This window comes from Hirsutella rhossiliensis, assembly GCF_020360975.1.
Source record: "Hirsutella rhossiliensis strain HR02 chromosome Unknown scaffold00003, whole genome shotgun sequence".
NCBI classification, from domain to species: Eukaryota; Fungi; Ascomycota; class Sordariomycetes; order Hypocreales; family Ophiocordycipitaceae; genus Hirsutella; species Hirsutella rhossiliensis.
The window spans coordinates 3623174-3649332 of record NW_025408669.1 but is presented as its reverse complement, the minus strand read 5'-3'; the positions used below and the strand labels follow the sequence as shown (position 1 = coordinate 3649332).

The 26159-nt window shown below is 59.6% G+C and overlaps 9 protein-coding genes across 9 annotated transcripts; 3 read left to right on the top strand and 6 right to left on the bottom strand.

The window, feature by feature from the left end:
- Nucleotides 1–275: 275 nt before the first annotated feature.
- Nucleotides 276–2804, bottom strand: HRG_03509 (aconitase family (aconitate hydratase) domain-containing protein; the record flags this gene model as incomplete). The annotated part of the gene is made up of 4 exons (XM_044861980.1): nt 276–2402; nt 2463–2537; nt 2615–2646; nt 2705–2804. 4 exons carry the CDS (start codon nt 2802–2804, stop codon nt 276–278), a joined length of 2334 nt encoding a protein of 777 aa, XP_044723006.1.
- Nucleotides 2805–4556: 1752 nt separating this feature from the next.
- Nucleotides 4557–7153, bottom strand: HRG_03508 (uncharacterized protein; the record flags this gene model as incomplete). Its single annotated transcript, XM_044861979.1, has 3 exons — nt 4557–4833; nt 4905–6003; nt 6163–7153. 3 exons carry the CDS (start codon nt 7151–7153, stop codon nt 4557–4559), a joined length of 2367 nt encoding a protein of 788 aa, XP_044723005.1.
- A 538-nt stretch (nt 7154–7691) lies between these two features.
- On the bottom strand, nt 7692–9128 carry HRG_03507 (uncharacterized protein; the record flags this gene model as incomplete). Its single annotated transcript, XM_044861978.1, has 3 exons — nt 7692–8011; nt 8066–8822; nt 8883–9128. The coding sequence occupies 3 exons, from the start codon at nt 9126–9128 to the stop codon at nt 7692–7694; spliced, it is 1323 nt and encodes a 440-aa protein (XP_044723004.1).
- A 268-nt stretch (nt 9129–9396) lies between these two features.
- On the top strand, nt 9397–10124 carry HRG_03506 (ATP synthase (F/14-kDa) subunit domain-containing protein; the record flags this gene model as incomplete). Its single annotated transcript, XM_044861977.1, has 5 exons — nt 9397–9403; nt 9566–9606; nt 9685–9720; nt 9793–9930; nt 9984–10124. The coding sequence occupies 5 exons, from the start codon at nt 9397–9399 to the stop codon at nt 10122–10124; spliced, it is 363 nt and encodes a 120-aa protein (XP_044723003.1).
- A 347-nt stretch (nt 10125–10471) lies between these two features.
- Nucleotides 10472–11088, bottom strand: HRG_03505 (ML domain-containing protein; the record flags this gene model as incomplete). Its single annotated transcript, XM_044861976.1, has 3 exons — nt 10472–10579; nt 10633–10849; nt 10913–11088. 3 exons carry the CDS (start codon nt 11086–11088, stop codon nt 10472–10474), a joined length of 501 nt encoding a protein of 166 aa, XP_044723002.1.
- Nucleotides 11089–15457: 4369 nt separating this feature from the next.
- Nucleotides 15458–18253, top strand: HRG_03504 (PHD-finger domain-containing protein; the record flags this gene model as incomplete). The annotated part of the gene is made up of 2 exons (XM_044861975.1): nt 15458–17359; nt 17432–18253. 2 exons carry the CDS (start codon nt 15458–15460, stop codon nt 18251–18253), a joined length of 2724 nt encoding a protein of 907 aa, XP_044723001.1.
- Nucleotides 18254–19105: 852 nt separating this feature from the next.
- On the bottom strand, nt 19106–20595 carry HRG_03503 (glycosyl transferase family 4 domain-containing protein; the record flags this gene model as incomplete). Its single annotated transcript, XM_044861974.1, has 2 exons — nt 19106–20083; nt 20161–20595. The coding sequence occupies 2 exons, from the start codon at nt 20593–20595 to the stop codon at nt 19106–19108; spliced, it is 1413 nt and encodes a 470-aa protein (XP_044723000.1).
- A 1733-nt stretch (nt 20596–22328) lies between these two features.
- On the top strand, nt 22329–24083 carry HRG_03502 (major facilitator superfamily domain-containing protein; the record flags this gene model as incomplete). The annotated part of the gene is made up of 2 exons (XM_044861973.1): nt 22329–23813; nt 23874–24083. The coding sequence occupies 2 exons, from the start codon at nt 22329–22331 to the stop codon at nt 24081–24083; spliced, it is 1695 nt and encodes a 564-aa protein (XP_044722999.1).
- Nucleotides 24084–24487: 404 nt separating this feature from the next.
- HRG_03501 (uncharacterized protein) lies at nt 24488–24766 on the bottom strand (the record flags this gene model as incomplete). Its single annotated transcript, XM_044861972.1, has 2 exons — nt 24488–24642; nt 24700–24766. The coding sequence occupies 2 exons, from the start codon at nt 24764–24766 to the stop codon at nt 24488–24490; spliced, it is 222 nt and encodes a 73-aa protein (XP_044722998.1).
- Nucleotides 24767–26159: the final 1393 nt, after the last annotated feature.

Sequence of the window (26159 nt, the reverse complement as noted above, 5' to 3'; positions counted from 1 at the left end):
GATGGAAGAGGAGGAAGCGTATCCGCGGATAGAGTCGCGCCGGGAGAGCACTGCACCGTCACGTCTTCTCTTCGTAGCCTGTAGCCTGGTCCGGTACTATTAATCAAGTAAAAGTAAAACATCGCTTCTTCCCCCTATTTTGTTTACCCGTCCACGAGCCCTTCTACATGTCTTGGGCATCTCTTACCAGTGCCTTGGAGTTAAAAAAAAAGCCGATGGTCTCAACAATCATACGCCTCCCCCCACAACAGACAAAAGCACACACGGACGTCAAATCACCACTCGAGCGGCTCCGTCTTCTCCTCACCCCGGTTCGTCTTCGGCACCGGCACCGCCTTGGCCGCCAGCCGCCCGCCCTGCCCCCTGCGACGCAGGTAGCCGGAGCCGTCGAGCCAGGGCGTCTGGCGGGACATGGCGCGCTCAAAGTCGGTGATCTTGTCCTCGAGCTGCATCGTCAGGCCAATGTCGTCGAGCCCGTTGACGAGGCAGTGCTTGCGGAACTCCTCGACCTCGAAGCCGCAGATGGCGTCGCCCGCAGAGTTGCGGATCACCTGGCCCGGGAGGTCGACTTCGACGTCGCGGCCCGCGCGCGCCTCGGCCGCAATCGCCTCGAGGTCCGCGCCGTTGTCCACCTGGATGGGCAGCATGCCGTTCTTGAAGGTGTTGTTGTGGAAGATGTCGGCGTACGACGGCGCGATGACGCACTTGATGCCAAAGTCGAGCAGGGCCCACGGCGCGTGCTCGCGCGAGCTGCCGCAGCCAAAGTTGGCGCCCGTGCACACGAGAATCTTGGCCCCGCGGTACGGCTCCTTGTTGAGCACGAAGCCCGGGTTCTCGCTCCCGTCGGCGTTGTAGCGCAGCCCGTGGAAGAGCGCCGTCCCCAGCCCCGTGCGCTTGATGGTCTTCAGGAACTGCTTGGGGATGATGGCGTCGGTGTCGACGTTGGCCATGTCCAGCGGCGCCGCCACGCCCTTGAGGGTGAGGAACTTGGGCAGCCCGGCCGACGCGCCCCCGGCCGAGACGGACGTGTTGGTGTGCGGCTGCGAGTCCTGGGGCTGGTCGCCAATCAGGTCCCTCGCCTCGGGCTCGTCCACGCTCTCGTCCACGCGCGGCTTCTCTGTAGACGATGATGTGCGGGCCTCGACGTGCGGGCTGGCGCCGTAGTCGGCCAGCTTGCGCACGTCGGCCAGCTTGCCGACGACGGCGGCGGCGGCGGCCATGACGGGGGACATGAGGTGGGTGCGGCCGCCGGCGCCTTGCCGGCCCTCAAAGTTCCGGTTCGACGTGCTGGCGCACCGCTCCCGAGGCGACAGGATGTCCGGGTTCATGCCGAGGCACATGCTGCAGCCGGCCTCTCTCCACTCGAAGCCGGCGTCGACAAAGATCTGGTCGAGGCCCTCGTCTTCGGCCTGGCTCTTGACGAGGCCGGACCCTGGCACGACCAGGGCGCGCTTGATGTTGGGCGCCAGCTTCCTGCCCTTGACGACGTGGGCGGCGGCGCGCAGGTCCTCGATCCTCGAGTTGGTGCAGGAGCCGATGAAGACCTTGTCCACGACGATGTCCTCCATGGGCGTGCCGGCAGTCAGGCCCATGTACTCGAGCATCCTGCGGCCGGCTGCCTTTTTGGACTCGGTCGCAAACGTCTCCGGGTCGGGGACGCAGCCGGTGATTGGGATGACGTCCTCGGGGCTCGTGCCCCAGGTGACGGTGGGGATGATGTCCTTTGCGTCGATGAAGACGTCAATGTCGTACTTGGCATCGGCGTCGGACTGCAGCGACTTCCAAAAGGCGACGGCGGCGTTCCACTCGTCGGAGCCGTACTTGGGGGCCAGGGGGCGGCCCTTGAGGTATTCAAAGGTGGTGTCGTCGGGGGCCACCATGCCGGCGCGCGCGCCGCCCTCGATGGACATGTTGCAGATGGACATGCGAGCCTCGATGCTCAGGGCGCGGATGACGGAGCCGCAGAACTCGATGACGGCGCCGGTGCCGCCCGCGGTGCCAATCTTGCCAATGGCGTGGAGGACGACGTCCTTTGAGCTGACGCCGGGCATCAGCTCGCCGTCGACCTGGATGCGCATGTTCTTGCTGCGCTTGGTGATGAGGCACTGCGTGGCCAGCACGTGCTCGACCTCGCTGGTGCCGATGCCAAAGGCGAGGGCTCCAAAGGCGCCGTGCGTCGACGTGTGGCTGTCGCCGCAGACGACGGTGGTGCCGGGGAGGGTGAAGCCCTGCTCGGGCCCGATGACGTGGACGATGCCCTGGCGCTTGTCGCCGAGGCCAAAGTAGGTGAGGCCAAAGTCCTTGACGTTCTCCTCGAGGGTGACACACTGCGTGCGGGAGTCGTCCTCTTCGATAAAGGACGCAATGTCCTTCATGGCCTTGCGCGACGACGTCGGGACATTCTGCGTCGTCGTTAGCAGGTCGACCGACGCAAGGACAATGGGGGAGGAAGCGACACGTACATGATCGGTGGTGGCCAGGGTGCAGTCAGGTCTCCGGACTTTGCGCCCCGCGTTCTTGAGGCCCTCAAAGGCTTGCTGTTTGTTTCGAGGCCTCGGTCAGCTGTGGGGAAAGGGAAGAAGCAGGCGAGACAGAGTGTGCGCGCGTCTCGTACCGGTGAGGTGACCTCGTGGACCAAGTGTCGGTCTGCAGGCATCGCAGAGTCAGCGTCGAGAAGAGGCAGAGCAAGGGAGGCGTGTCGAACCAATGTAGAGGAGGATGGTGCCGTCGAGCTTCTCGTCGACGACGTGATGCGAGAGCACCTTGTCGTAGAGAGTCTGGGGGTTTCTGTCGGGGACAGGCATGATGGCGGATATGGTCTGGTGACGGACGAGGAGGAGGAAGTCGAGCCAGAGGATGCCCGGGGGTTGGAAGAGACCAGCGTCAGAAGGTGTCGTCAAGGTCGAGGACGAATGAGGGTGGGCGCGGGGGAAGAAGAGGGGCGTTGGTCGGGCGAAGCTTTGGAAGTCAAAAAAGAAACAAGAGATAATTCCGAGATATATGGCTGACTTTTCCCCGCCACGACCGGGTAGTTGCACGCAATGCCTCTTGATATAAGAGGCTAGAAAGAAAAAAGAGACGAGGAATGGGAACAAGGGCAAGTTGGTGATTTATTATCAAGGGCAACTCTCGGGGCGGTGCGCCCAAGACAAAGGCCGGCCTCGGAAGCCTCCGATGGTCGGAGTCGGTCGCACGCTCCGGTCCGGCACAGATGGGAAAAGGCGGGGTATCGACGCACATGCTGCAGGAGGGGCATGTATCTCCAGGTACCCCTGGCGGTGCCGGCGACATGCATGCTGCACCTACGAGGCCCAGCACGCATCCATTTCCGCCACGAGCCTTTAATTATACAGTACGGTTGTCTTAGGCTTCAGACTAGAGAGACTGGTGGCTCAATGAAGAGGGAAGAAGTAGGCTGGGAGGGAGCATACCGCCACCCTTGCTCGTCAGCTCAACGAGCCTCGAGCTACTGCAAGTACTTGCAGGTACTTTGTAAAACCTGCAGTGTGCAGAGTCTACCTGGAGACGGGGCGCTTGATTTCCAAACCCCACCCCATGATTGGCCCCCTCTGTGCCTCCGTGGCGGGGGCAGCCCGGGTACTTTGTAGCGTCGTGAGGCCGACGTCGGAGACTTCCGTGAAGGAGACACAGCCAGACTGACCAGGGGAAATCCTCCTCCCACTCGGCCCCGGCATCAACGTCATGTGAGTCCGACTTAAGCATTACTGTCTAGTCTTTACAGGTGTTGAGCTTCATCCTCCCCGTGCTGTCTGCCCACTTTGCGGCCATCCCAGTCTTCGATCCCATCCTCAGCTGCATCTCCCCTCGTCAGCAAGTCCCGTCATGGACTCGTCCATCTACACAGGTCCAGCGCCTCGCTGCTCGCACAGCCCATCCCGTCCCCGGCAAGCATCCTCAGGATAGCCACAAGCTTCATGCTCTACACGAGCGTGACCGCCCCCAGCATCGCTACAGGCATCGCCAGCGCCAACGCAAGCCCGTCCGCCAGCGTCGTCTCGTGCCTGGCGTTCCTCTCCCAATACTCGGACCGCGGGTCCAACACGGGTCCGATCGCCTCCCAGTACATAGACAAAAACCTCATCGCCCGCGAGTGTGTGTGTGCTGTGCGATGCGCCCCCGGCGCTGTCCCCCATGGCTCGCCTTCGCTTTCCATGTCCGTGTCGGCCTGTCCGACGCTCACGTCCTCCAAACCATTCCCACTACTGTATTCGATGTCCAGCTGAGCGGGAAATGCTCCTGGTATTCGCATACACGGGCTCGGCAGCTCGGCGGCCTCTTCTGTCGCATTTGTCTGTCGAGGACTTTCGTCGTCTGCTGGCTGGTTCGGGGCGTACTGCTTCTCGGCCCTGCACTCTTCCCTGGCCGTCCGGCTTTCGTCGTCTGCCGTCCGAATCGGGAGGTCCATTGCCGTGTTGGCCTCTCCATTGGCCGTCGGGCTTGCCCCCTCCTCCATCTCCACCGCCGTATCCTCGCCGTCTTTCGGGCGAATTTCTCGGCAAAGGCTTTCCTCCTGACTCTTCCCAACGTCGTGGTCCCTACCCTTCGGCGGCGTAGACATTGATATGAGTAATGTGCTGCACTCCCTCTTGCTTGGCTGCTTCTCCGGGGCCGCCCACGCAAATGACGCCACGCTGGGGCCTTCTACACGCCGATATGTCTCCGCCAGAGGGCTCGTGGACATAGTATCTGTTATGACGCCTGGCCTCATCTGCCCCGAGCTCAGCGAGATATTCGGTGAGGGGCTCGTCGCAGGGGCCTCGTAGTCGTGCTCCTTCGAGAGGTTCGCCTGGCGTCTCTCTGCCGGACGCTGACCTGCCCTCGTGCCCCTTGTGCTCGCGCTGTCGTCTTCGGGCTGGTTCGACCAAGACACTAGACGGTCGTACCCAGTAGTGGTGGTGGTGCGTGTGGAGACAAACTCTTCCACGAACTGGTTGCTCCTCTCCGTGATGTCCTTGAGGGCTTGTTCGACCCACTCGTTGTCCTCGTAGATCCTGATCGGCTCCATGCGCCATGTCTCTGGTCCGGAGGAGCCCATGGAGGCGACCTTGTTCCTCGAATCCGTCATGTCCGCAACGGTCGACGGGCTTCCGCGCCTCGTCTCTCGAGCGGCCTCTGGTTCCTGGAGCCCCTGGTTTGCCTGCCCGGGCTCCCGTCCTCCGCAAATTTTGTGTCGCCCGAGGCTGGCCATTGACGGCAGCGCTGGCGGAGACGCTTCTTCCTCTACGGTATCCGGCTGGTTGCGACTCCCGTCCGTCCTTTTCGGCCAAAAGTACACCAGCGGAGGCATCCACTTCCGCGACTGCCCTCTCGCGTTCAGCTTCTGAGCTCGAACCTGCGTCAAGAGGTCGAGGTTCGGTGCCTTTCCGGTGCCGGCTTCTTTCCAAGGTCCCCGATGGGTTCGCTCCGTGAGATTGCGATGACTCGGATCTTTGGCCGGTGGAAGACTTGCGGAAGCGCTCCTTTCGCACTGGGGCTTGGACAATGTCTGTCGGCTCTCCTCGACTGGCATGCAAGTGCTGACCGGCGGATGCCAGTTTCCCGTCTCGGGTCCTCCTGGATCTACCGCCACCCTGACTCGCTTGTCTAAAAAAGAGTCCTCATTTGAAGCCTCTATCAGGCTACCCTTGAGCTTGCGAGCAGCCTTGCCAGGTATGGTCGCCTGAACAAGTGCGGTTTTGCCTTTAGAGACGGCCACACGATCTGGTGACCGCGCTGGAGGGCCCCGGTCGATTCGATGTTGTGTAGCATCATAAGCAGAGGCGGGAACAGGGGCAGGCTCGCCCAGTTGCTGTCCGAGACCTGAAGATTCGGAATCATCAAAACTTATACTATTCTCAAAGAGCTCCCATGCCGACGGTGTGAAGTCCGCAAGGCTCTGTCTCTGGGGAGTTCGAATCACGGTTGACGTGGAGCCCGGGCTGCCGACTCGCGCATCTCGAGATTGTTCCTTAGCAGCACGATGGGGTGGAGTAGAAGGCCTTGCTGGAGACGTTAGATCGACCAGTCGACCACTGGCAGGAAGCGCTGCCCGCTCAGCAGCTTGATGTTGCGAAGGTCTCCCTGCATACAAGAAAACTGGTGAGCAAACGACATTCAAGTTGGCATCGTGCAAAGAGGAACAAGCCGTGGGGGGGAGCTCACGGGAGCCAAGGTCGCTGTCGGCGTGCGACTGGACAATGGGGCTCAGGTCTGGTTCTTGGGCTGAAGACCACTGCTTCGTTTGCCTTCGCCACTTGACGCGTTGACTGAAGTTGCGTAGCTTCTGCTTGTCCTTCTCGAGACGCCGCAGCTTGTCCTTCTCGCTCTCCAGATCCTTCTTGGCTTCTTTCCTACTCAGGGCATTGACGTGCTCGTACGACTGCCGGGCATCTCTCAGAGCGTTGCGCAAGTTGTTGAGCTTCTGCTGGGTCTCGGGGCTGGTGCTGTTCCCCTCGCTGTCGGTCGGGGTGATCATGTCGAGCTGGCCCGTGGCTGGGTTGATGCCCTGCACTCCGAGATAGTCTCCGCTCTCCTTGAGGTCGCGCCTCTGGCGTCTCGCCTCCTTCCTTGCTTCAATTGCCTGACGCGTCTGAGCGAGCCGTCGCTCGATGGTGGAAACTGCATGCGCCTCGGACGGTGTAGCTGCAGTCACTTTGTCCGGCCGGGCCTGTTGAGAAGTAGGTGCTCTCTGAGGCTGGCACAGCTCGGTCTCATCCATTGGAGCCCAACTCCATGTCCTCTCGGGGTCCGCATTCGAGGACATGCAGGCGTTGGCGGGTTCAGCCTGGAGCCGCGTCTGTGCTGCCTCGGGCTGCGTTTCCGAAAGATCCTTGGCCGTGTTCCACCGAACAATGTGGTCAGGGCCGTGAGTCTCGCTCGTGCGGCTCTGCCAGCTATCAGTCACGTGGCGGCGAGGCCTTTGATTGTCGGCCTGTCTCGACTCCTCGCTTTCCCAGAAGCCCCGGCTCCTGAGGGTCCCTCCACGCTCTGACCGGTGGCTGGGAAGTACGCTCCTGACCCAGCCGCTCCAAGATGACGTTCGGTGAAAACGGGAGGGTTGCTTTGCTGCTCGATGCTGGTTTGGTGGCAAAGACTGAGTCTTGGGGTAAGGCTTGAGGGGAACGGATACGGCGGGAGATAGGAAATAAGGCATTCCAGCCAAACAATCGAGCGTTGGGGCAAGCAGACGGGAAACTAGTCGGTGGATTCTTCACTCAAAGCATCGAGCAGGCCTTGAGAAGTCGATGCTGGTGTCGTCGGCCGTGGACTGCCAGTCGTGCCCAAGAGGTCAGCTCGCTCGCTGAACAGTCGATTTGTTAACGATGAGGTGGATGGCATGACAAGCCGCAGGCGAGAGGCATGGGAAGCATGCACGGTCTGAAGCGTAGCCACAGCAGAGACAGCTGTGGGTGGAAGCAGGCATCATCTCCTACCCAGTCTCCTCAAGGTTAGACAGGTAAGAGCAGGTCAAGCTTGCGGGCTCACTTGCCCAGCGTATTAATACGGATCCCCCCGTGACGGCAACAACGCGCTGGCGTCGATAATACAAAACGGCCCGCTTCTATACACCGGCTGGAACTCACCAGACGCCGTAGAGATGCAGTATAAGCGAGTACAATTCATCCGAGAGGCGCCCTGGCCTGTTCAATGTTGACAGAAACGACTCCACCGTAAACTCCGCCAAATTCCATCTACCATCGCGACGGGTATCTCTCGTACTGCGGCCTGTGTCTGCCCATGTTGGTCAGCGGGAGTGACGAGGTTTGCGCGCCTGCCCCCAGGCTTTTCCTCTGCTCCGAGTGCTTGGTCGGGCTGCTCGGAGGCTCCCGGCTTCGCTGCTCGTAGGCTGCCATTTCTCTAGAGTTCCTCGGCGAGGGCTGGCCAGATTTGTTAATGTCTCCCATGCTGATCGCCTTCTTAAGCGGCGACTTGTTGTGTGTATAAATACCCATGTTCCCTGCAAAGTTCTGAGTGCCTGCCGAAGGCAGGACACGAGTCCCGGTTTGCGCCTCTGAAGGAGAGTGGCCCGCGGGTAAGCTATGCCGTGGAGCCGAGCCGCGTTGACCGGTCGTCGGGGCCAACGATTCTGCCCGCCGGACAGGAGGCGTGAACATTTGCGGCTTCATGAGATTGCTGTGGCTTTTGACTGGGGTGGCCTCGGGGGAGTCAGCATGGGGGTTGCGGTGTGGCTTGAAGTTGCGTCTCAGCAGCGTCGTTGGGGTGCTGAATTGCACCAAATCCTGGGCTTTGGTGGTCGATTGCTCTTCCGACGCTTGGGTTCCCACGTCTCTGACTACCGGATACAGTCGAGGGTGGACAAACTTGGCATCGTATTCATGCATGACCTCCCTCTGGATGATTGTCGTATCCTTGGCTTGCTGAGAGAAGCGCGCAGAGAGCAGGAGCAGCTGGGCCGACAGAACAATCTGCATCACCAACGTGTTGAAGACCGTCATGCTGGGCCGAGGGTCGAGAGGCGCGAGCGGGAGGAAGAGGAGATAGACGAGGACGTGCCCGGGGCTGAAGAAGCAGAAGAGCCGGATACACACAGGGAGCGGGTCCCAAACCGAAAGCTCCCACACGTCCTTATTCTTGTCGGGGTGCGCTCGCGATTCGGCGGATTCGGGCGTCATCATGTCGGCTATGAAGCGGAGCGGCGACGAGGAGACCGGCGACGACTGCGCTCTAACTCGACGTGCCGAAGGCGTCGACGGTTGGGTCTCGATGCTTGCCTCGAACATCCTGTACTTTCTCGTTCGCGAGATGGTGTAGACGGCGTTGGTCATAGAAAAGGCCACGAGAGCCCAGACCAGAGGGTAGACCTGCCGAGAGCCATAGTCAGCGACGGAGCCGCGTGCATGAATATGCCTGCATCAGCTCACAATAAGGGACAGCCAGCTCGAGCTCGCATCGTCGCCAAACACGTCGTCGCTGGATGTCGTCGACCCCGAGTTGGCTCGCGCCAAGAGGAAAGTAAAGTTGAGGCCCAGGCCAAGCTGGGTGCCCACCAATTGCGAGTCCCAATCGCGCGTCTCAATCTCCTCGGACAGCCAGAGCAGAAAGTCCATGGGGTTCAGCATCGACGCGACGCGCTCCCAGAGCGGCCTGCGACGCACAAGTCTGGGCATTTTGGCGGCAGGCCGATGCTGAAGGCCGAGATATTGCGCGGAGAGCAGAGTCGACCCTGCCAGCCGAAAAGAAGCGGACTTCGTCTCGTCGGCCGCGGTGATGATGGATAGTGGACTTGTTGCGGAGAATTTACGTCGAAATTCCTGCCCGGGCCTGAGGGAGCTGCCTACCACTTGCTGCAAGGGGCAAGGGGAGCCGAATTGCCTGGGGGACCATGACTACGCCTGCACTGTACGGAGTACTCCACAGCTTATCAGGCTCCAGGTCATGATAGGTAGGTACTCGGAACCCCAGTACGACTAGGTACCTAATTAGTACCCATGAGGCACTGGGCAGTGGAGCGTCACAGCCCGACTTCACCTCACGTCTTGGAGGGGCCGGCACAGCTACACAAACAACCCACGACGGCCCACCATCGAAATGGCCTCGCAAGCAGACTTCAAGGACCGACAGTTCCTCGCCGTCATAGGCGACGAGGTATTTACCACGGCTTGGCTTAGGCCATGTCCCAGGCGCCCTGGGGCGAGGCGAGACGATGAGGCTGACGCAGACCAGGACTCGGTTACGGGGCTCCTCCTCGCCGGCATCGGGGTAAGTGCTGCTATAGGGCTCGCTCTGGGCGCATGCCATTGTTTGACGAGACGAGCTATTGACGGTGCCTAGCATGTCACAGCTGGCGCAGACGCGCAAAAGAACTTTCTCGTCGTCGACAGCAAGACGGAAACGGCCGCCATCGAGTCGGCCTTTGACCGGTTCACCCAAGAAAGGAAAGACATTGGCATCGTCTTGATCAACCAGCACGTCAGTCAACAGTCCACCGTGTCGTTTGCCATCTGATCCTGACCCTCGTCCAGGTTGCCGACAAGATACGACATCGGATCGATACCTACACAGCAGCCTTTCCGGCTGTCCTAGAGGTTCCCAGCAAAGACCATCCCTACGATCCCGAGAAAGACAGCGTTCTGAGACGCGTTCGCCGCTTGTTTGGCGAATAAGCATGCGTCGCGCCTTGGTCGATGAAGTAATACTGGTGTCCATGGCAATTGCTGGGAGTCTGGACGGTTTTAGAGGGGACGTATCAAGGCCCTCTAGAGCATGTTCGGGCCGTGATATGCTACCGCTGCAATGATTCAGTGTACGCTAGATGTATATAAACCCTCGAAAGAACCGGATTATCGGAAATCTTGCTCACTCCAAGAACGGCCCTGAAACGACACAGCATTGAAATGACCAAATCAGGCTCGCCTTGTGAACCAAAGACGGCGCAACAATGCAAGTCCCTAGAACTCGACAGGCATGCAGTGTGTGTATGTACATTCATCGTTATCTCAAAGAGTTCCCATTAAAGCTCGATGTTGAAGAAGCTGTTCTCGAGAACAACATTGCCCTGCAGGCAGGTGATTGGCTTATCATCTGCAGTCCTCGCGTTGGCCTCGACGGTAAAAGGACCCTGACGGGGTGTCAGTATTCGCCTTGTCCAGACAACGGGGACGAATCTCATACCGGAGGAATGTGTCCTGGCAAGGAGACCGTCTTGACGATGTTCATAGTGCCGTTCTTGATGGGGCATTCGAGATCGACGTGCCTGACCTGGTCACAGAGATCCTCTTCCCTGTTTACGAGTGTAAGGAGGCCCATTTTTACGACTAAATGGACCTTGGCATTCCTCTCGATGGTGGTTTTGACGGTCCCCGTAGCATTGATGACGAGATCCCGGCCCCTGTACACCAGTCAGTCGTCGCGCGCAGCAGCGAAGGAGGCGAGCGACAAGGCTGGCGCGTACATGGCTGGCGGATTAGGTGTGAGGTTAACACTCGTGATCTGGACCTCGTCCCTGGCGATGTCGCCGGGGCAATGGTATAAGGGATTATCTCCAGGAACCTTGATCCTGTCGTCGCCGAGCACGGCCGCCGGCGCCAGCAAGGCCGAGAGGCAGGCGACGGTGACGGGGAACTTCATCGTGGGTGTGTTAAGCAGAGCAATGACGGTGCGGTGGAGGGTTTCTGCTTCGTCTTGCACAATGTCGGGAATAATCAAGGTGAGGGCAGAAGCACTGGAGTCGAGGCGCGGAGGCAGAGAGGAGAAGGGCGAGACAAACAAAGGCGGCTAGGGAGGTTGGGTGCGTCATGCGACGGCGGCCCCACTCAATTCAAAGTCTGGGGGCGGAGCGCGAGGTACAGTACCTTTCCAGGTCTTCGCAAGTGGCCCCTCAACATTAAGCAGCTGACATAAGACACAGAGGCCCGTGAGCAACTTGCGCTTCGCCCTTGGTTGCTTGGCCGCCCCAACCTGGGAAAAGCTCACGAGTCAAGCAGGCAAGTGACTGAGAAGACCAACGCCCACCAAGTCGTGCAAGGCTGTGTGCCTGAGAATTTCAGCCACAGTGGGCAACGCTCTGCCGTTCCGAAACCGGCAGAGCCTCTTTGATTGGGGGCTTGATTACTTGCGCACTGGCAGCTACCCGATTGCCTATTGCCGGCCATATGGCTTTGTTGTGTCGCAAAAGTACATAGATACCCAGGCACCTGCCGTGAAGTAAAAGGTACTTAGGTAGGTACTGTATTACCTACCTACCTTACCTACGGTGCCCGAGCATTGTATCTAGGTACCTACCTGGTAGTACCTTAGGTACTTTAAGATACTGTACACCTCCCACCAGAAACAGGTTGGCTCCTCAGACAGTGAGGTACTCGGCCCGGGGCTTTCGTTCCGGTGAGAAATGGCCGCCTCAAAGGCGCCCGCGAGGAGTACGAATTCAATATTTGCGCCGCGCATGATTATCTATCTTCAACGTCCAACTGCATTGTCACGCTGACGCTGTCCATTTCATTTGCCGGCTTGCGAGGTTTCCTGTTTTACTTCGGACCTCCTGACACCCCAATCAGACATTTCGTGAACTGGCGATCGGGGTACTGTAGGTACTCCGTACCTCGCGTACCGGTACAGAGTACTGGCACTACCGACTGGTTCAGTCCTCAGGCAGCAAACGCACGGACCACAGCGCGCATCGGCCACGTATAAAAAAGCTCGGGGGCCCGCGTCGTTTTCACCTTTCTCTCTTTCTTCTTCATACTTACCTTGTTCCAGTACTCTGAGATCATGAACCCAGAGTACTAGTGTAGGGGGCCTGCATTGCACATCGCGGAGTCATCCTGCACTCAATTGTCCTTCGGGGCCATTGGGGGCGTAATTTTTGATTATCCACCCGCTTCCATTGTGGTGCGGACTCGAACCGTGCCATGAAGGAGGCCCAACTGTTAGGGGGAGCATGTTTAGGACCCGAGCAAGTCGCGACGCGAGCCTCGTGCTGGCACTCTGATCCCACGAAGAAACAGAGTCAGCAGTGTGATGCTGGGCTATTCGGGCTTATGAGAGTGGTCCCATGTGGACGACCTCGTCGAGCCAGCCGAGGCGGCTTGTCCTGATTAAGCAAACTGCATTGCCTACGGATTCCGTCGAGATGGCGGAGCTGTAGTGGACGGCAAATTTCCTGGCCGGCTTGCGACATGTCCAGCGTTTCACCCTAGAGCGCTCTCGGCTGCACGCCAACCAGAGGTAATTACGTAGAAGGCTTTGCTGTACTGCGTACCTTGACACCTTGCTCCAAGTACCCACCTACATCACGCTCAGTGTGGCATGTTGTTCTTTAATAAGACATGCGTGCCAGACACGGCAAAGCATGCGCATGCATCGTGATTGGCTTGGCCCGTCGGCCAAATCAAAGGCTCGGATTGCACACCGTAATCAAAATTCTAGCCAGCTGGCAAGTGCCAAATGGGCTCTGCACGGCTCGGCGAGCAGGCAATCACCGTCGCGGCCATTCTCAACCAGGCTAGCGGGAGGGGTGGGGAGGGGCGCGTATCAGGGTTCCCTCTTATCGCCTCAGGCATCTGCGCCCCCGCTCATCGCCACGCCCTGTATCCACCCGGCCAAAGTCTATCAGCGGCCACCGAGATGAACAGATTATCTCGGTCGTGCCAGAGGCGAACCGTCGCCGTCTCCCTCCGACTCTCGGCACCCATCCTCGTCGTCTGCTCCCACCGCTCCCGGTCGTGGGACAGGGCGCGGCTCGCTGCAGTACGACGCGACCGAGCCTGCTCGGTCTCGACACCACAAGTCAGTCTCCGGAGCGAGGTACGGATAGTGAGTCACAGACTTGGCGGCGCAACCCTGTTTTTTTTTTTTTCATATTGCTAGGAGACAAGGTGTCCCAACGGGAGCAAGGACCGGGAGGCCGCTTACAGGCGGATACCGGGCTTTGGGCGCTTCACAAACTCGAGTCGGCGGCGATGTAAGGCAGCGAGGTCCAATCCGAAATGTCGGGGTCGCACGAAAAGCTGACGTCGCAGCTTCGAAAGGGAGGGTGTGGGCGCCGTGTAGCAGGTTGCTCGCCCGCCGCCGTTGCCGAGGCAATCGCGGTACTTCAGCACGAGGGGCGCATCATAAATGTCGCTTATAAGGGCTGCTTCCAGCTTCCCACAGCTGTACGAATTAATGCTTGCTGGTTTTGTTGACACGCGCGACGGCGCAGCGCACAACAGGCACTGTGTGTGACCGTCTGCCACTCCGCCGGACAGTACTGTACTTCGTCGCTCGAGACGGGAGCGAGGGGCCTGGCAGCACAAAGGCCGTGGGACGTGCCTTGCAGAGTGAGTTCTTCCTTCCATCTGGTCTGCTGCTGGGTGGTCTTGTCCAACCATACAGTGCTAGGTAGGTAGTAATGGGTGCTGCTGCTGCGGTTTTGTGCCGCACTGAGTATCACATACTTAGGCATGTACATGCTTGACACAGCAGAGCATGTGCCCCGGCACCATCTGTTGCACGGGAACCTGCAAGCTCGCAGCGGTAAAGGGTGCGCGAGCGAGACGGTGCGAGGTTGCGCGTTGCGTTACGCTGCGCTGCTCGCCCGCAACGGGTGGCTCTGAATGGCCGTCACGCTCGCATCCAACCGCCCTTTTCGTGGTGCCCCTCGCAGAAGCCTTGAGATTCCAGTCAGTCAGTGCCCGGTCGTCCATCGCAGTCAGGACAATCAGACCGCTTCTCCCTCTCTGCCTTCTTTCATCGACAACGACGACGGCCGACTCGCTTCTTGCTACTCGTGATGGTGAACATCTCCCTCACCATCCCCCGGCAGCGCCGAGCCCTCCTCGTGGAATCGTCCATGACCATAACGGCGACAATGAGCGCCATGCCGTGGCCGTGGACGCGCCTCTGCGTCATTCTCGTGCTTGCGAGTGCAGCCGCGGTGGCTCGAGGCGACGACGGCGCCGCCTTTGCTGTCTGACTGCCAGTTTGCAAGGTTTGCTGATTGTCCAACTAAATTTCCATCTCTCTACATCGTTCTTCTGCTCCTTGCCATGGCCCTCACTTTCCCTCTTGCCTCGGGCTCGTCTTCCCAGCTCCGCCCTGCCTCGCCTGCACCCGGAAGCCAGCACTGCCCTGGAGGGGGGAGTAGGGCTGGGCTCGCTGCCTGAGGCATCCAGACAGCAGGCTCCATCCCCTCCCGCCTATTCGCCGTTGGGTTTAGCGCCAATGCCCGCTGTCCTCCTTCGCTGCGCTGAGACGACTGCCGCCTGGCTGCTGGGAGGTACCTCGTACCCGGTACCTGCTACCTTGGCCTGCTTCGGGGTACGTATCGGTAATGGGTGTGCCGCACTCGTTGCAAGCACCCAGGTCTGCTTCGGTCGCTCTTCCCCGTCCTCCTCCTCCTCCCCCATTTCCCATTCCTCTGCAGCCCACGATCCTCTCTCTCTCCCACTCTGTCTTACTATTCTTAACCTGGGACATCCTCGGCCCTCTGCTCTGCTGGATCTGCTGTTTCGGTCCTCTGCCTGGTCGTCGTTTTCTTTTGCCCTTCCGTCCGTGCCGCGTCCTGCTCCTCCTGCGCGCAGGCCTCGAATCGCCTGCCACCTCTCCGTGACGATTCCTCCGAGTTTTCCAACAAGACGGTTCCGATCGACCACGCTCCGCACCGCCAAACAGGGCGTCGTCAATCTCAAGTTTCGAGCCCTCGACGGCCGTCTCGACGCTTGGCTCATCTCATTTTTCTCCCCAACGCTGCCGCCGCGTCTCTACCCCTGGGCTGCGTTGCAGATTTTCCACCTCGAGCCCACCCGTCGACGGTCGCGATCCCTCGGGCGGCTCGACTGCGCCCCCAGTCGTCCCAGACGCAGGAGAGCGTGATCGGTCCCAGTGACGGGTTGCGCTCTTGCTCGTGGCCCCCGGCGCGCACCTAGACAAGCGCCGTCATGCCCCCAAGACTGCGACGGTAATCAATTCACTCACGCCTCTCTCCGAAGCCGACTCCCTCGTGAGTTTCTCGCAGATTATGACAGACAAGCCTGCGCCGCTGCCGACGCAGACCGCCCTTCCCAGTCAGACCCCCGTCCTCGCACCAGCTGCACCCGTCGTCCGGAACGAGGTCGCCGCCGCCAACGCTGCAGAGACGGTGGAGGAAGAGCCCTACACCATCAAGTGTATTTGCAACTTCTCTGACGATGACGGAAACACAATATACTGCGAGACGTGCGACACCTGGCAACACATCGATTGCTTCTACCCCAACAATAGGGACGAGGCAATACGCGAGGATTTTGCGCATTCGTGTGCCGAGTGCAAGCCGCGCCCTCTAGACCGGCAAAAGGCAATTGAGCGTACGCTGCGGCTCAGGAACGCCGTCCTCAAGGAAGAGCCCGTCGACAAGAAGTCCAAGCGACCTCCATCCAAGAGCCATAAGAAAAAGGCTAAACCTGCCGACCTCCAGACTAGCATCCCTCAAGGCTCATCCGAGGCCGCAAAGCACGGCAGCCCAAGCGAGCAGCAGCATGCCTCGAAAAAAGCGAAATCCTCGCATCGCCCTTCACACTCCGTTAGCTCCCAGCCGTCGAAACGCAGCCCTTCGTACGGAAACCCGCGGCCGAACCTCGCCCATCCTCCCAGTCCCGCGACCACGCCGCCCGATCTCCCCGACGACTTTCAAATCCACCACTACTCTGCCGGCTTCTGCTCGCTGTACAACGAGCAGGATGTCCCTGACACCCACAACAATGCGTTCGCCAGCCTTGCCATCCCTACCGCGCTCTCCCGGTGGCTGCGGGAGCCGGATACGATGAAGCAAGAGGTTGGGCGCACACATGCCGAGGTTTTCCAGACTCTGCCGGCCAACGCCGACAAGACCAGGCCAAAGCTGGAAGTCAAGGACTCGACTCGCTCCCTGAATCCTGCAACGACGCTTCGATGGCGGTCTGTCAAGTCGACGGCGGCCGTCGAAAAGGACGTGCCCATCATCGAGTTGAACGGGGAGATTGGCTTCCAGAAGGATTACTGCGTGGACCCCGACAACCTATGGGCTGATCTTTCATCACCTCTCCCCTTCGTCTTCTTCCACCCCATCCTCCCCCTCTACATCGACACCCGGAAAGAGGGTTCTTTGGCGCGCTATGTCCGGAGAAGCTGCAAGCCCAACGCACAGTTGGACACGTACCTCTCCGACGGCTCGGAGTACCACTTTTGGCTCGTGAGTGATCGCTACATCTCGGCGAGTGAGCAGATTACACTTCCGTGGGACTTCCGACTCGAGAAGAGCGTCCACACTCGCTGGCTTCATCTCCTTGGCCTGAGCGACGATGACCTGGCGGCGCAGGACGAACCGGAATTGGACGCATCCGAATACACGGCTATATCCAATTGGATTGATAGAATCTTGTCCGAGTACGGCGGATGCGCATGCGATTTAGACAACAACTGCGCCTTCGCCCGGTTTCACCGCCATTATTTGTTCGGCAAAAATCAGGGCCGGTCGGCCAAGAAGCGGTCGCGAAAGTCGCGGAATCGCACCATTTCTCCCACCAGCACCAGTCATGCTACCAACAGTCGTGCCGCTAGCGAGGGCCACGTCAACGATAATGCGGACATTGATGCTAAGAACGACTCGAACCCATCGCGCAGCAAGCCTCCCAGTAGGGACCGGACGCCTCTGCAAGGGCAGTTTGACCAGCTCGGCATACTCACGGAACCAACCGATCGTGATAAAAGAAAGGTGGCAATGGTGGAAGACTCGTTCCGCCGCATGGAGCAACAGCAGCCGCCGAGAAAGAAGAAGCGTGTGTCAGACGGCGCTGTCACTTCCACTTCCACGTTGACAAAGCCCAAATCTCGGAACGGTTCCGCTGCACCCCCGGGGCGCTACGCGGACGCCGGCACTTCAAGCAGGAGCAAATCGGACTCTCCAGTAAGCGCGCAGTCCCCAAGCTTGGCCAATTTTGCGTTGTCGTCCTTGGCGAAATCACCGTGCGCATCCCAGCTGGGGCAGGACCCTGCCGGCCTGCGGCCGACATACTGCGACGTCTCTGTTCAAACAGATACAGTGGAGGGCGAGTGGTTCAGTGAATCTTGCAAATCACAAGCCAACAAGAAGAGAATCATTTCGCTCTCCAAGCGGTTACTGAACAGCAGACTCAAGAACCGTACGGGCGAGGAAGGGCGCAAGCGGCGGAGCCTCTCGGGGCAAACGTCGGCTGGAACGGTAACCGATGTCGAATCACCAACGGCCGACCTGAAGCCGTCGGTTCCAAGCTCTCTGGCGGATCCTCAGTCTCCCAAGTCACAATCTGGGGACGTGCACGCATCCGACTCACCGCAAGCAGCGACAGCAGAGGCCGCCGTACCCACGACCGCACCCACGACGACAGTGGCCATTGCTGCAGCCACGGGCGGAACGGCGCCGGAGCAAATAAAGATCAAGACTCCAGATCTCCGAGTTCAGATGCCTCCCGTCCCAACCTTCGATGGTGGCGGGGTCGTCACAACGCCTCTCTCGGCTTCAAGCACAACCATCCATTCACCCATCGTGGGCGGGCTACCGAGCCCGTTTGCGCCGCCGGCGGTCAACGGCATCGCAATCAACCCGAGCCCGATCAAGAAAAAGCTCAGCCTAAGCGACTACACCAAAAGCAGGATGAACAAGGCCGCAGGCAAGATGGTCGGGGGATCCGCCGTTCTCAAGCCCGGCTTGGCCAGCCCGGAGGAAATCAAGGTAGACGTTTCCTTGGAACCGCAGCCCATTGAAACATCTGACGAGGTGGTCTCCCCTTCAACCTCAGCCCCGGCGACCAACGGTCTTTGATATGTACGATGTGTTTGTACTTGTATTTGTTGCCGAGATCAAAAAGGGGAACTTGGTTGTTCCGAATGGGCTCGGGCTGGTTATCGGCTCTCACTGCTCCGCAACCGGACACTCAGCCGCTTGTTCTCGAGAGTGGCGCGGCGCTCTTTACATCTTGATTTACGCAGTGGCTGCTGCGCGGATGGGAAACAGGTTTATTCGGCGTTTTGGGACAGGCTGGGGCAATTGGGCGTTTAGGGAACTCGCCCAAACAAGACAGGATCGAATCAGCCTCGCGCAACGGATGCGAATGCGAGGATGGATGGAAAAGGGACCAGGCCGAGAGGGCATCTACGGGGTCTCAGCTTAGGTCACGCCGCTGTGCGCACGATTGTGACGGAAATAAAAGGGTTTCCGAGGTGGCGCTGCACCAGGACATGACTGACCAAGTAACTTGCCCACCTCGTGCGAATTGTCTGTATTTATAGGCACACGGTAGCCAGCTGTTTGACTTTGCCACGGGCCGGGTAAAGGCACTGTCACGCGAGCAAGGATGAGTCGAGTTGTTGATGTTCCAGGGGGGGGGCTCGAACTGCTCCTCTTGCGTCCGGTCTCCTGCCAGGTTACACCAATCGTCTGCTTCGCAGCCAGATCAGTGTATGTTGTGATTCGTGTTACGGCAGTTTTGCTGCCGCGATTCCCAGTTACTGTCGACGGATCAGATCCCCTATCGTTGCTCTCAGGTTTTGTTCTTTGGCTGCCTAGTCTATGTAGTAGGTAGACAGGCACACATTCACGTGCATGTACAGAGACACGCACTCCCACTCGGATCCGAGCCGGTCAGCAGCCCTCGCGGCGGACATGCCGACTCCCTCAGCGCTGCGTGGTGCCCCAATTGTCCTCCTTAAAGACGAGCAGGGCCAGCTTGTGCCGGACAAAGAGCCCAAACAGGCCCGCAGCGAGCTGTAGCAGGGTAATCTCCCAGGCCAGACGGTCCTCGCGCAGGGGTCCGCGCCAGACGAGCCACAGGTTGAGGATGGTGAAGTTGCTTGTCTCGACGAAGCGGCCCTCGTCGTCAACGGCGACCTGCAGGAGGCGGAGCTTGCCGAGCAGACGCAGGGTCTGGCCCACGAGGGGGTGGGGCTGTCGCTCCGCAGACCAGGGCGTGACGGAGGGCTCGAGGAGGCCTGTCCGCGCGTTGAACTTGGGGAGTCGGTGGCGGGGGCAGGGGACGAGGCCGAAGATTTGCGGGCACGAGTAGAGAAAGTTGAAGATTTGGGGCACGAGCAGGAGGCCCAGGGTCTTGGAGAAGTGGCCGAGGATGCCGACGACGGCAAAGACCATGCCAGAAAAGTAGCAGTAGGTGTCGCCGACAAAGACCTTGGCGGGATACCAGTTGTGGTAGAGCAGGGCGCACGAGACGCCGATCCAGGGGAGGAGAAGGTAGAGAGAGAAGAGGTGGGAGTCGGTGGCCGGGTGCGGGTAAGGGGTGAAGAGGTAGAGGCAGTCGTTGAAGACGAGCAGGAGGGCGACGGCGACACACTGCGAGACCTCGATGCCGTTGATGCCGGCGAGCATGTTGATGCTCTGGGGGCAGAACATGGCGACGCAGGCCATGTAGACATAGTAGAGGATGCCGAGATCGAAGAGCTCGCCAAGATATGGCTGCAGCTGCAAGGGCATAACAATGGACGTGACGTCAAAGTCGACGAAGTAGACGACGAGGAGGGGCGCCGAGGCCAGGCCGGGGATCCACCATTTGTGGCGCCATCGGATGTCGAAGAGGTCGTCGCCAATGCCGAGGAGGGCAACTGTCTGGAGGGATATGATGGCGCTCAGGTAGGACGCAAGCTGCAGGCAGTCGGGGGGGCGGGTCAGCGCATGGGGAGCTACAGCAGACGAGGCGGCGCGATGCCCTCTTTCTTTACCTTGTTGTGGGGAAAACGATGCAAGAAGCGGCCTTGATTGACGTGCTGGACCTCGAGGACGACGTCTCGGTTCCCGCCGCCGCTCGTCGCGGCGACAATGTCCTTGTAGAAGGGAAAAGGGATGAAAACGATGACGGCGAGGAGATATACGGCGGCACAGACGGCGCCCATGCACTCGGGGATCTCGACGCGGTTGGCCTTGCCCAGGTCGCGGCCGCGGAAGCCGGCCTTGATGAAAGTCGGGCCGAGCCAGCGGATCATGCAGAAGCAGAGCGAAAATGCGACAAGGGAGAGGGCGAGGGACGCGATGAGGGGCTCGCCGTGACCGCGAAACGTATTGGCGATGACGGCGACCGAGGCGGCGGAGAGGGAGAGGAGAAAGAGGGTTTCGGATCGCGAAAGCGACGTCGACGAGGCGGCGGAATGGGCGGACATGGCGTGCGGGTGAAAGGGTCTCGTAGTCGACGACGAATCGGTATTATTGGTTTCGGTCGTGGCGCGATTGTTACGGGAGCGCGCCGAGTTGCAACATCATGAAGATTCGAGGTGACGGCATGCGCTGGACGCGAGGGCCGAGGGCCGAGGGCGGGGGACGGAGGGCGAGGGTCGACAGCGGGGCTGCGGGTGCCTGCGATGGCCTGCTGTGAGGGATATGCTGCAGGCGCGCAGCCGGAGAGAGAGCCGTCTGGGTCAAGACGATGAGGGCGGATGCGAGATGCCTTTTTTTGGCGGGATGGTGGTTGAATGAATTACTATGAAGCCACTTTACCTTGGCGGAACTGCCGGAGAGGTACCTTAGGTACAGAGTACCTGGCAGCTGCGGGGCTCTTGTTTAGAGAGATGGGATGCTCCCTGGGTCGTTGCCTACCTAGGGATGTACAGTACTGTACTGTACCTAGCAAAAGGAAGCAATCTTCAGCTGTGCAGCCAATCAGAGTGCTCCTTGCACGTACATATTCTGTGCAACCCGCAACGTTTTCCAGCATCTGGCCAAAAAGTCTCACCAAGAAGTCTCAGCCACTGCCGAGCAATAGCCCTGCTTCTCAATACCGAATCTCGATCGGGGCCTCAGCAAAGCCTGGCTGGATGTGGGCACCAACGCCGAGTCCCTCTGGAACGCATGACGGGCTTGCCCGGCTGCCAAGAAGACGCGTGTCGACACGATGCTTTCCAGGGTTGGTTGCCGACGAACGCAGGGCCTTCTCGAGCGGCTCGTCGGCCTTGTGTCAGAATCAACGGCTCCCGTCATCTTGGCCCGTCGATGGCACATAACGACGTGTCTCCTGTTCCGGCCTGCACGAGCTGGCTCAAACCCCTCTCATACTGCAACCCGCCTGACGCCCAACTCAGCTCGGCTTCGGGGCCCGAAACTCACTTTTGTTCGGAAATGCTATTACTGACAGCTCCAAGATGGCCACGACATGTGGATGGACGACCGAAGGCTGCATGGATCCTTGTCCATGTCCGCGCCTGGTGGATCCCAGATGTGGACAGCCTCTCTTTCTTCCGAGTCGACGTTGGATGTCAAAGGCGCGTACAAGACCGTCGTCCCTTACAGGAGTATTCATGGACTCAGTCATCCTTCACGAGCCAGCCCTATGTCCTTTGCCATGATGACTACCAGCTGGCCGCACTGTCCCTCTCCTTCTCCGTGGTCGGCGTCCGCTGCCAGCTGCAGGAGCCCGCGTCTGAACCCTGTCCTCGGCCTCGTCTGATTCGGCGAGCGGACTTAACCACGGGCGTATCGAGCTGCTGCCAGTTGGAAGTCGTGCCGCAATATGGCTAGGATCCATCTCGATGCATCTTGGGCAAGGTTGCTTTGGGACTGCGCCAACATGGCATCCAGATAGTCTCTTTCGCCGCTGTGCAGCACCTTGACCGCCCAAGCCCGAGGTACCGCTCGCCTCATTTTACTGGCTAGCATCCTTTCACCGAGTTCTCGGCAATGCTCCCCGTGTTACACGGGTTGGACTCTCGTAACGCATGCTTGACAAGTTCCAGCTTCGCTGACACGCTCCTACCCAAAGCCCCAACAATGGCCATGTCTTTCTCTGGAGATCAGCCGGGCATCGTCCCCGTTTGCCTTTCTTTTCGTTTTCCCTCCTTTTCCTTCCCGTCTTGTCTAGGCAACGAGCCCGGCCGCGACAGAAAGCGGTGAGATTTTCGACATGGTTTCGCCAGACGGGGAGTGTCCCCGAACCGGATCGGTGGAACCGGCCGATGCCAATCCCGCGGCCGACGACTCGGTCTCATCGGCCGGCACTGAAACTTTGGGCGGCATTGAAAAGTCGACAAAGGCCGGCGACGTCCGTCCAGGGGCCGGGAAGGATTCTGGAGCCTCTGGAGTTGGAGACGTGGACATCGAGGCGCAAGGAGTGGGCCACACTCAGCGCTCCACCCCCGACCTCGGCGTGGAAAGAGTAGAGACTCGCAAGTCCCACCACGGCTTTCTCAGCAGGCTCTCCCAGGGCAAGACCGAGAAGCTTCCACCCCCCGTCGTCCCCGTCATGGACCTCGCCAGGGGTATCGTCGGTTGGGAAAGCCAGCACGACCCCGAGATGCCTCTCAACTTTTCCCCCAGCCGCAAGTGGCTTATTGTCGTGCTCCTAGCCGCCATTACCTTCATGACGCCGTTTGCCTCGTCGATCCTGGCGCCGGCCCTCTCCGCCATGGAGGCCGAGTTTGAGGAAGACGACATCACCAAAGGCTCCATGCCCGTCAGCATCTTCCTGCTGGGCTATGCCGTCGGTCCGCTGTTCCTCGCGCCCCTGTCCGAGATTTATGGCCGCAGCGTCGTCCTGATATGCGCCAGCGCCTGGTTCTGCGCCTGGCTGATTGGTTGTGCCGTGGCCCCGACCCTCGATGCGCTCATATTTTTCCGCTTCATGTGCGGCATAGGCGGCTCGGCGTGCCAGAATATCGGGGGCGCCATCATCGCCGACGTCTTTGCCGTCAGCGATCGCGGGCGAGCAATGACGTTTTGGATGCTGGGGCCCATCTTTGGACCGTCGTGCGCCCCCGTCATCGGGGCCTTTGTGTCCCAGAGCATCGGGTGGCGATGGGTCAACTGGCTGGCCTTTATTCCCGCCACCATGATCGTCGTGGGCATGATGTTTCTCAACCGCGAGACGAACCACCAGGTGCTCATGGCGCGCAAGGCCGAGAGGCTCCGGGGGGAGCTCGGCAGGCCCGAGCTTCGCAGTTGCTATGTCGACCCCGACGCCCCCATGCTCACCAAGCGCCGGATTCTCTTCATCGGTCTCACCCGCCCCCCGAAGATGCTCTTCCGCTCGGCCATCCTGTCCAGCGTCTCGCTGTACATTGCCTTTGTCTACGGCTGCCTGTACCTCCTCTTCAACACCATTCCCGTTGTCTTCCGGGATAGTTATCACTGGTCCGTCGGCCTCACGGGCTTAGTGTATCTCGCACTGTTCGTGGGCTATGCCGTCGGCCTCTTGTCCTTTTCGCTCTTGTCGGACCGCACCGTCGTGCACATGACGGCCACCAACGGCGGTGTCTACGAGCCGGAGATGCGCCTTCCCGACTGCATGTGGTTCGCTCTCATCCTGCCCATCACCTTCTTCTGGTATGGCTGGAGCGCCGATAAGGCCCTTCACTGGATCGTTCCCGTCATCGGCATTGTGCCCTTTGGGGTCGGCATCGTGGGGGTGTGGCTGCCCATCCAGGCGTATATTGTCGATGCGTTCCCGCAGCATGCCGCGAGTGGCCTGGCCGCCTTTTCAGTGCTGCGATGCGCCGTCGCTGCCTTCCTGCCCCTGGCCGGCCCGCAGATGTACAAGACGATGGGTGTCGGATGGGGCAGCTCGCTGCTGGGCTTCGTTGCCGTGGCGTTAGTTCCGATCCCAGCGCTGATTTACAAGTACGGCAAGTGGATGAGGACTCGCTATCCGTTGAAGCTGTAGTGCCACCTCTGGCTACGGCTCTCTCTGTTGCTTCGTCGCGGTTGCAAGCCGTATCGTTTGAACCATGTCAGGTTCTGGCGCCAAGAGCAAAGGAGCGACGGTCACAGTGACTTGCATCAGAGGTCGTTTTTCGTATCAGAAAGATTTCTTGATCACCGACTTTGAGCATAAGACGGCCGCAACATCACGGCGGATCATTGAAGCAGGATGATTAGAGGTCAAATGAATCGTGGCCAACACTCAACGTGAGTATCTCTTACCGAAGCCAGCTGTCAGGCCCCGTCCTCGCTACCACGAAAAGAAAGAATCGAAAAGCCTTGCGGTCCGCTACTTCTATCGTACAGCCAACTCGTCATGTCTGCCGAAAATAATCGCTCCAATTTGAGTCCGTCACGGTCAGGTGCCTAATCTTTGGCAGCTCCTTTGCCTTGGGCGGCCCCTTTGCCCTTGGCGGCGTCGACGATGTCGCCGATGGGCTTGGACAGGCCTTTCGGTTGGAAGATGCCGGTGAGGACGGTGTCAGTGATGGCGTTTCCCAGGTTTCCCTCAGCAGCGGCGCCTGCAATGAAGCTGGTTAGGAGCTACTGCAGTCAGGGGAGAGGGGGTATTTGCTTACGACGGGTGGCCGGGGCGGCGGCGGCGAGGGAGGCGAGGAGGAGAGCAGCGGCGGTGGTGAACTTCATGCTGAAAGTGGGAGTGAAGAGTCGACGGTTTGTTTGACTGTGGAAGGGCAAGTTGTTGAGTGTGCTTGAAGCTGGAAGTGAATGATGGAGAGGTGGATGGCCAAGAAGACGGCACACAGGACCTCTTAAATACCATTGAGATGGTCAAGCTCACGAGTCTCTCTGCCTGTCTCTCTCGACACTGGCGGCCGAGGAGCTGCGCGACAGAACCCTGTTCCTTGACGTGACATGTCCATCCTGACGCAATGGATTTGCCCCCCCCCCAAGAGCGGCCTGGTCGTCAAGAGAGGGAGGGTACCGGTGAAAGAGTCGGCGAGATGTGTAAGAGGCTCCAGTTGATCTTGCAGGGTCCAACCTGGCCCGTTTTTTGTACACTCATGGTGCGACGACGATGGTTAGGGGCAAACCACTCGGGCTGCCCACGCACAGAAACATAGACAGGCCGTTGTGGTTACCTGATCCGTCACTTTTCGCTTTGATCTGGAAGAAGGGCAAGGGACGGATGCCGGTTCTTTCGAGTCCGGTTCTCTTTATTCAGGGTATGTTGTACGAGGCGGCCCACTCGGCTCCTTGCAGCACTTGCAAGACGCGAGAGCACGAACGACTGGGGAAGGGGTTCTCATTTCCCGCCAGAGGCATGTAGTCTGTGTCTTTGAATCTGGGTGTTCTTGTTGCTCCGGGCCTCCGGGTCCGTTGCTGCCTGTCAGCGCCGTCTGGCAGCCCGATTGGTTCCCTCTCGCCGGCGGGTCCGCAGCGGCATGACGGAGGCAAACTCTGTGACGACATGTTCACGCCGAGTGTGGACGGTGACGTAGCGCCAGGAACAGGTTAAACTCGACCCCGAGTCCCCCGGCTTTGACTGTGTGTGCCTTGACTGAGTCTAGCCTGCAAGTAGCACGAGTCCATTGGGCGATGACTGCTCGTCTTCTTGACACAGGACGAAAAATGAGGCGAAGATAAACCCCGGGGTCGAGATCTCCAGCGCCGTCGAATGTGCTGCAACAGCGCGTCCGTCAGTCCTCTCCATGCAGTTAAACCGCGGATGCAACTGTCAGATGCGGATAGAGCAGACAGCTATTAATATAACCATCCTCGCCAAGGGAGGCAGGCCGCTGTCGGAGCGCCCCACTTTTGCCTGATTGGTTAGGCGGTATTTTGATTGGTCGGATGGCAACCTCGTAGGGCTGGCCTTGGCGTCTCCGCTTCTCCCAACAAACTTGTCGACGGACAAGTGAAACTCGAGCCCGGAACCGACGAAGCCGAGGCTCGTCGTTGTCAGAGGCTCTCGTGTTTTGCTAGGCGAGGGCCCCGGCGTGACCTACGCGATACGACGTTGACGGGCCCGAGATTGAGACGGCTTGTCCCCACAATGTTTTCTTCGCGTTGGAGCTGT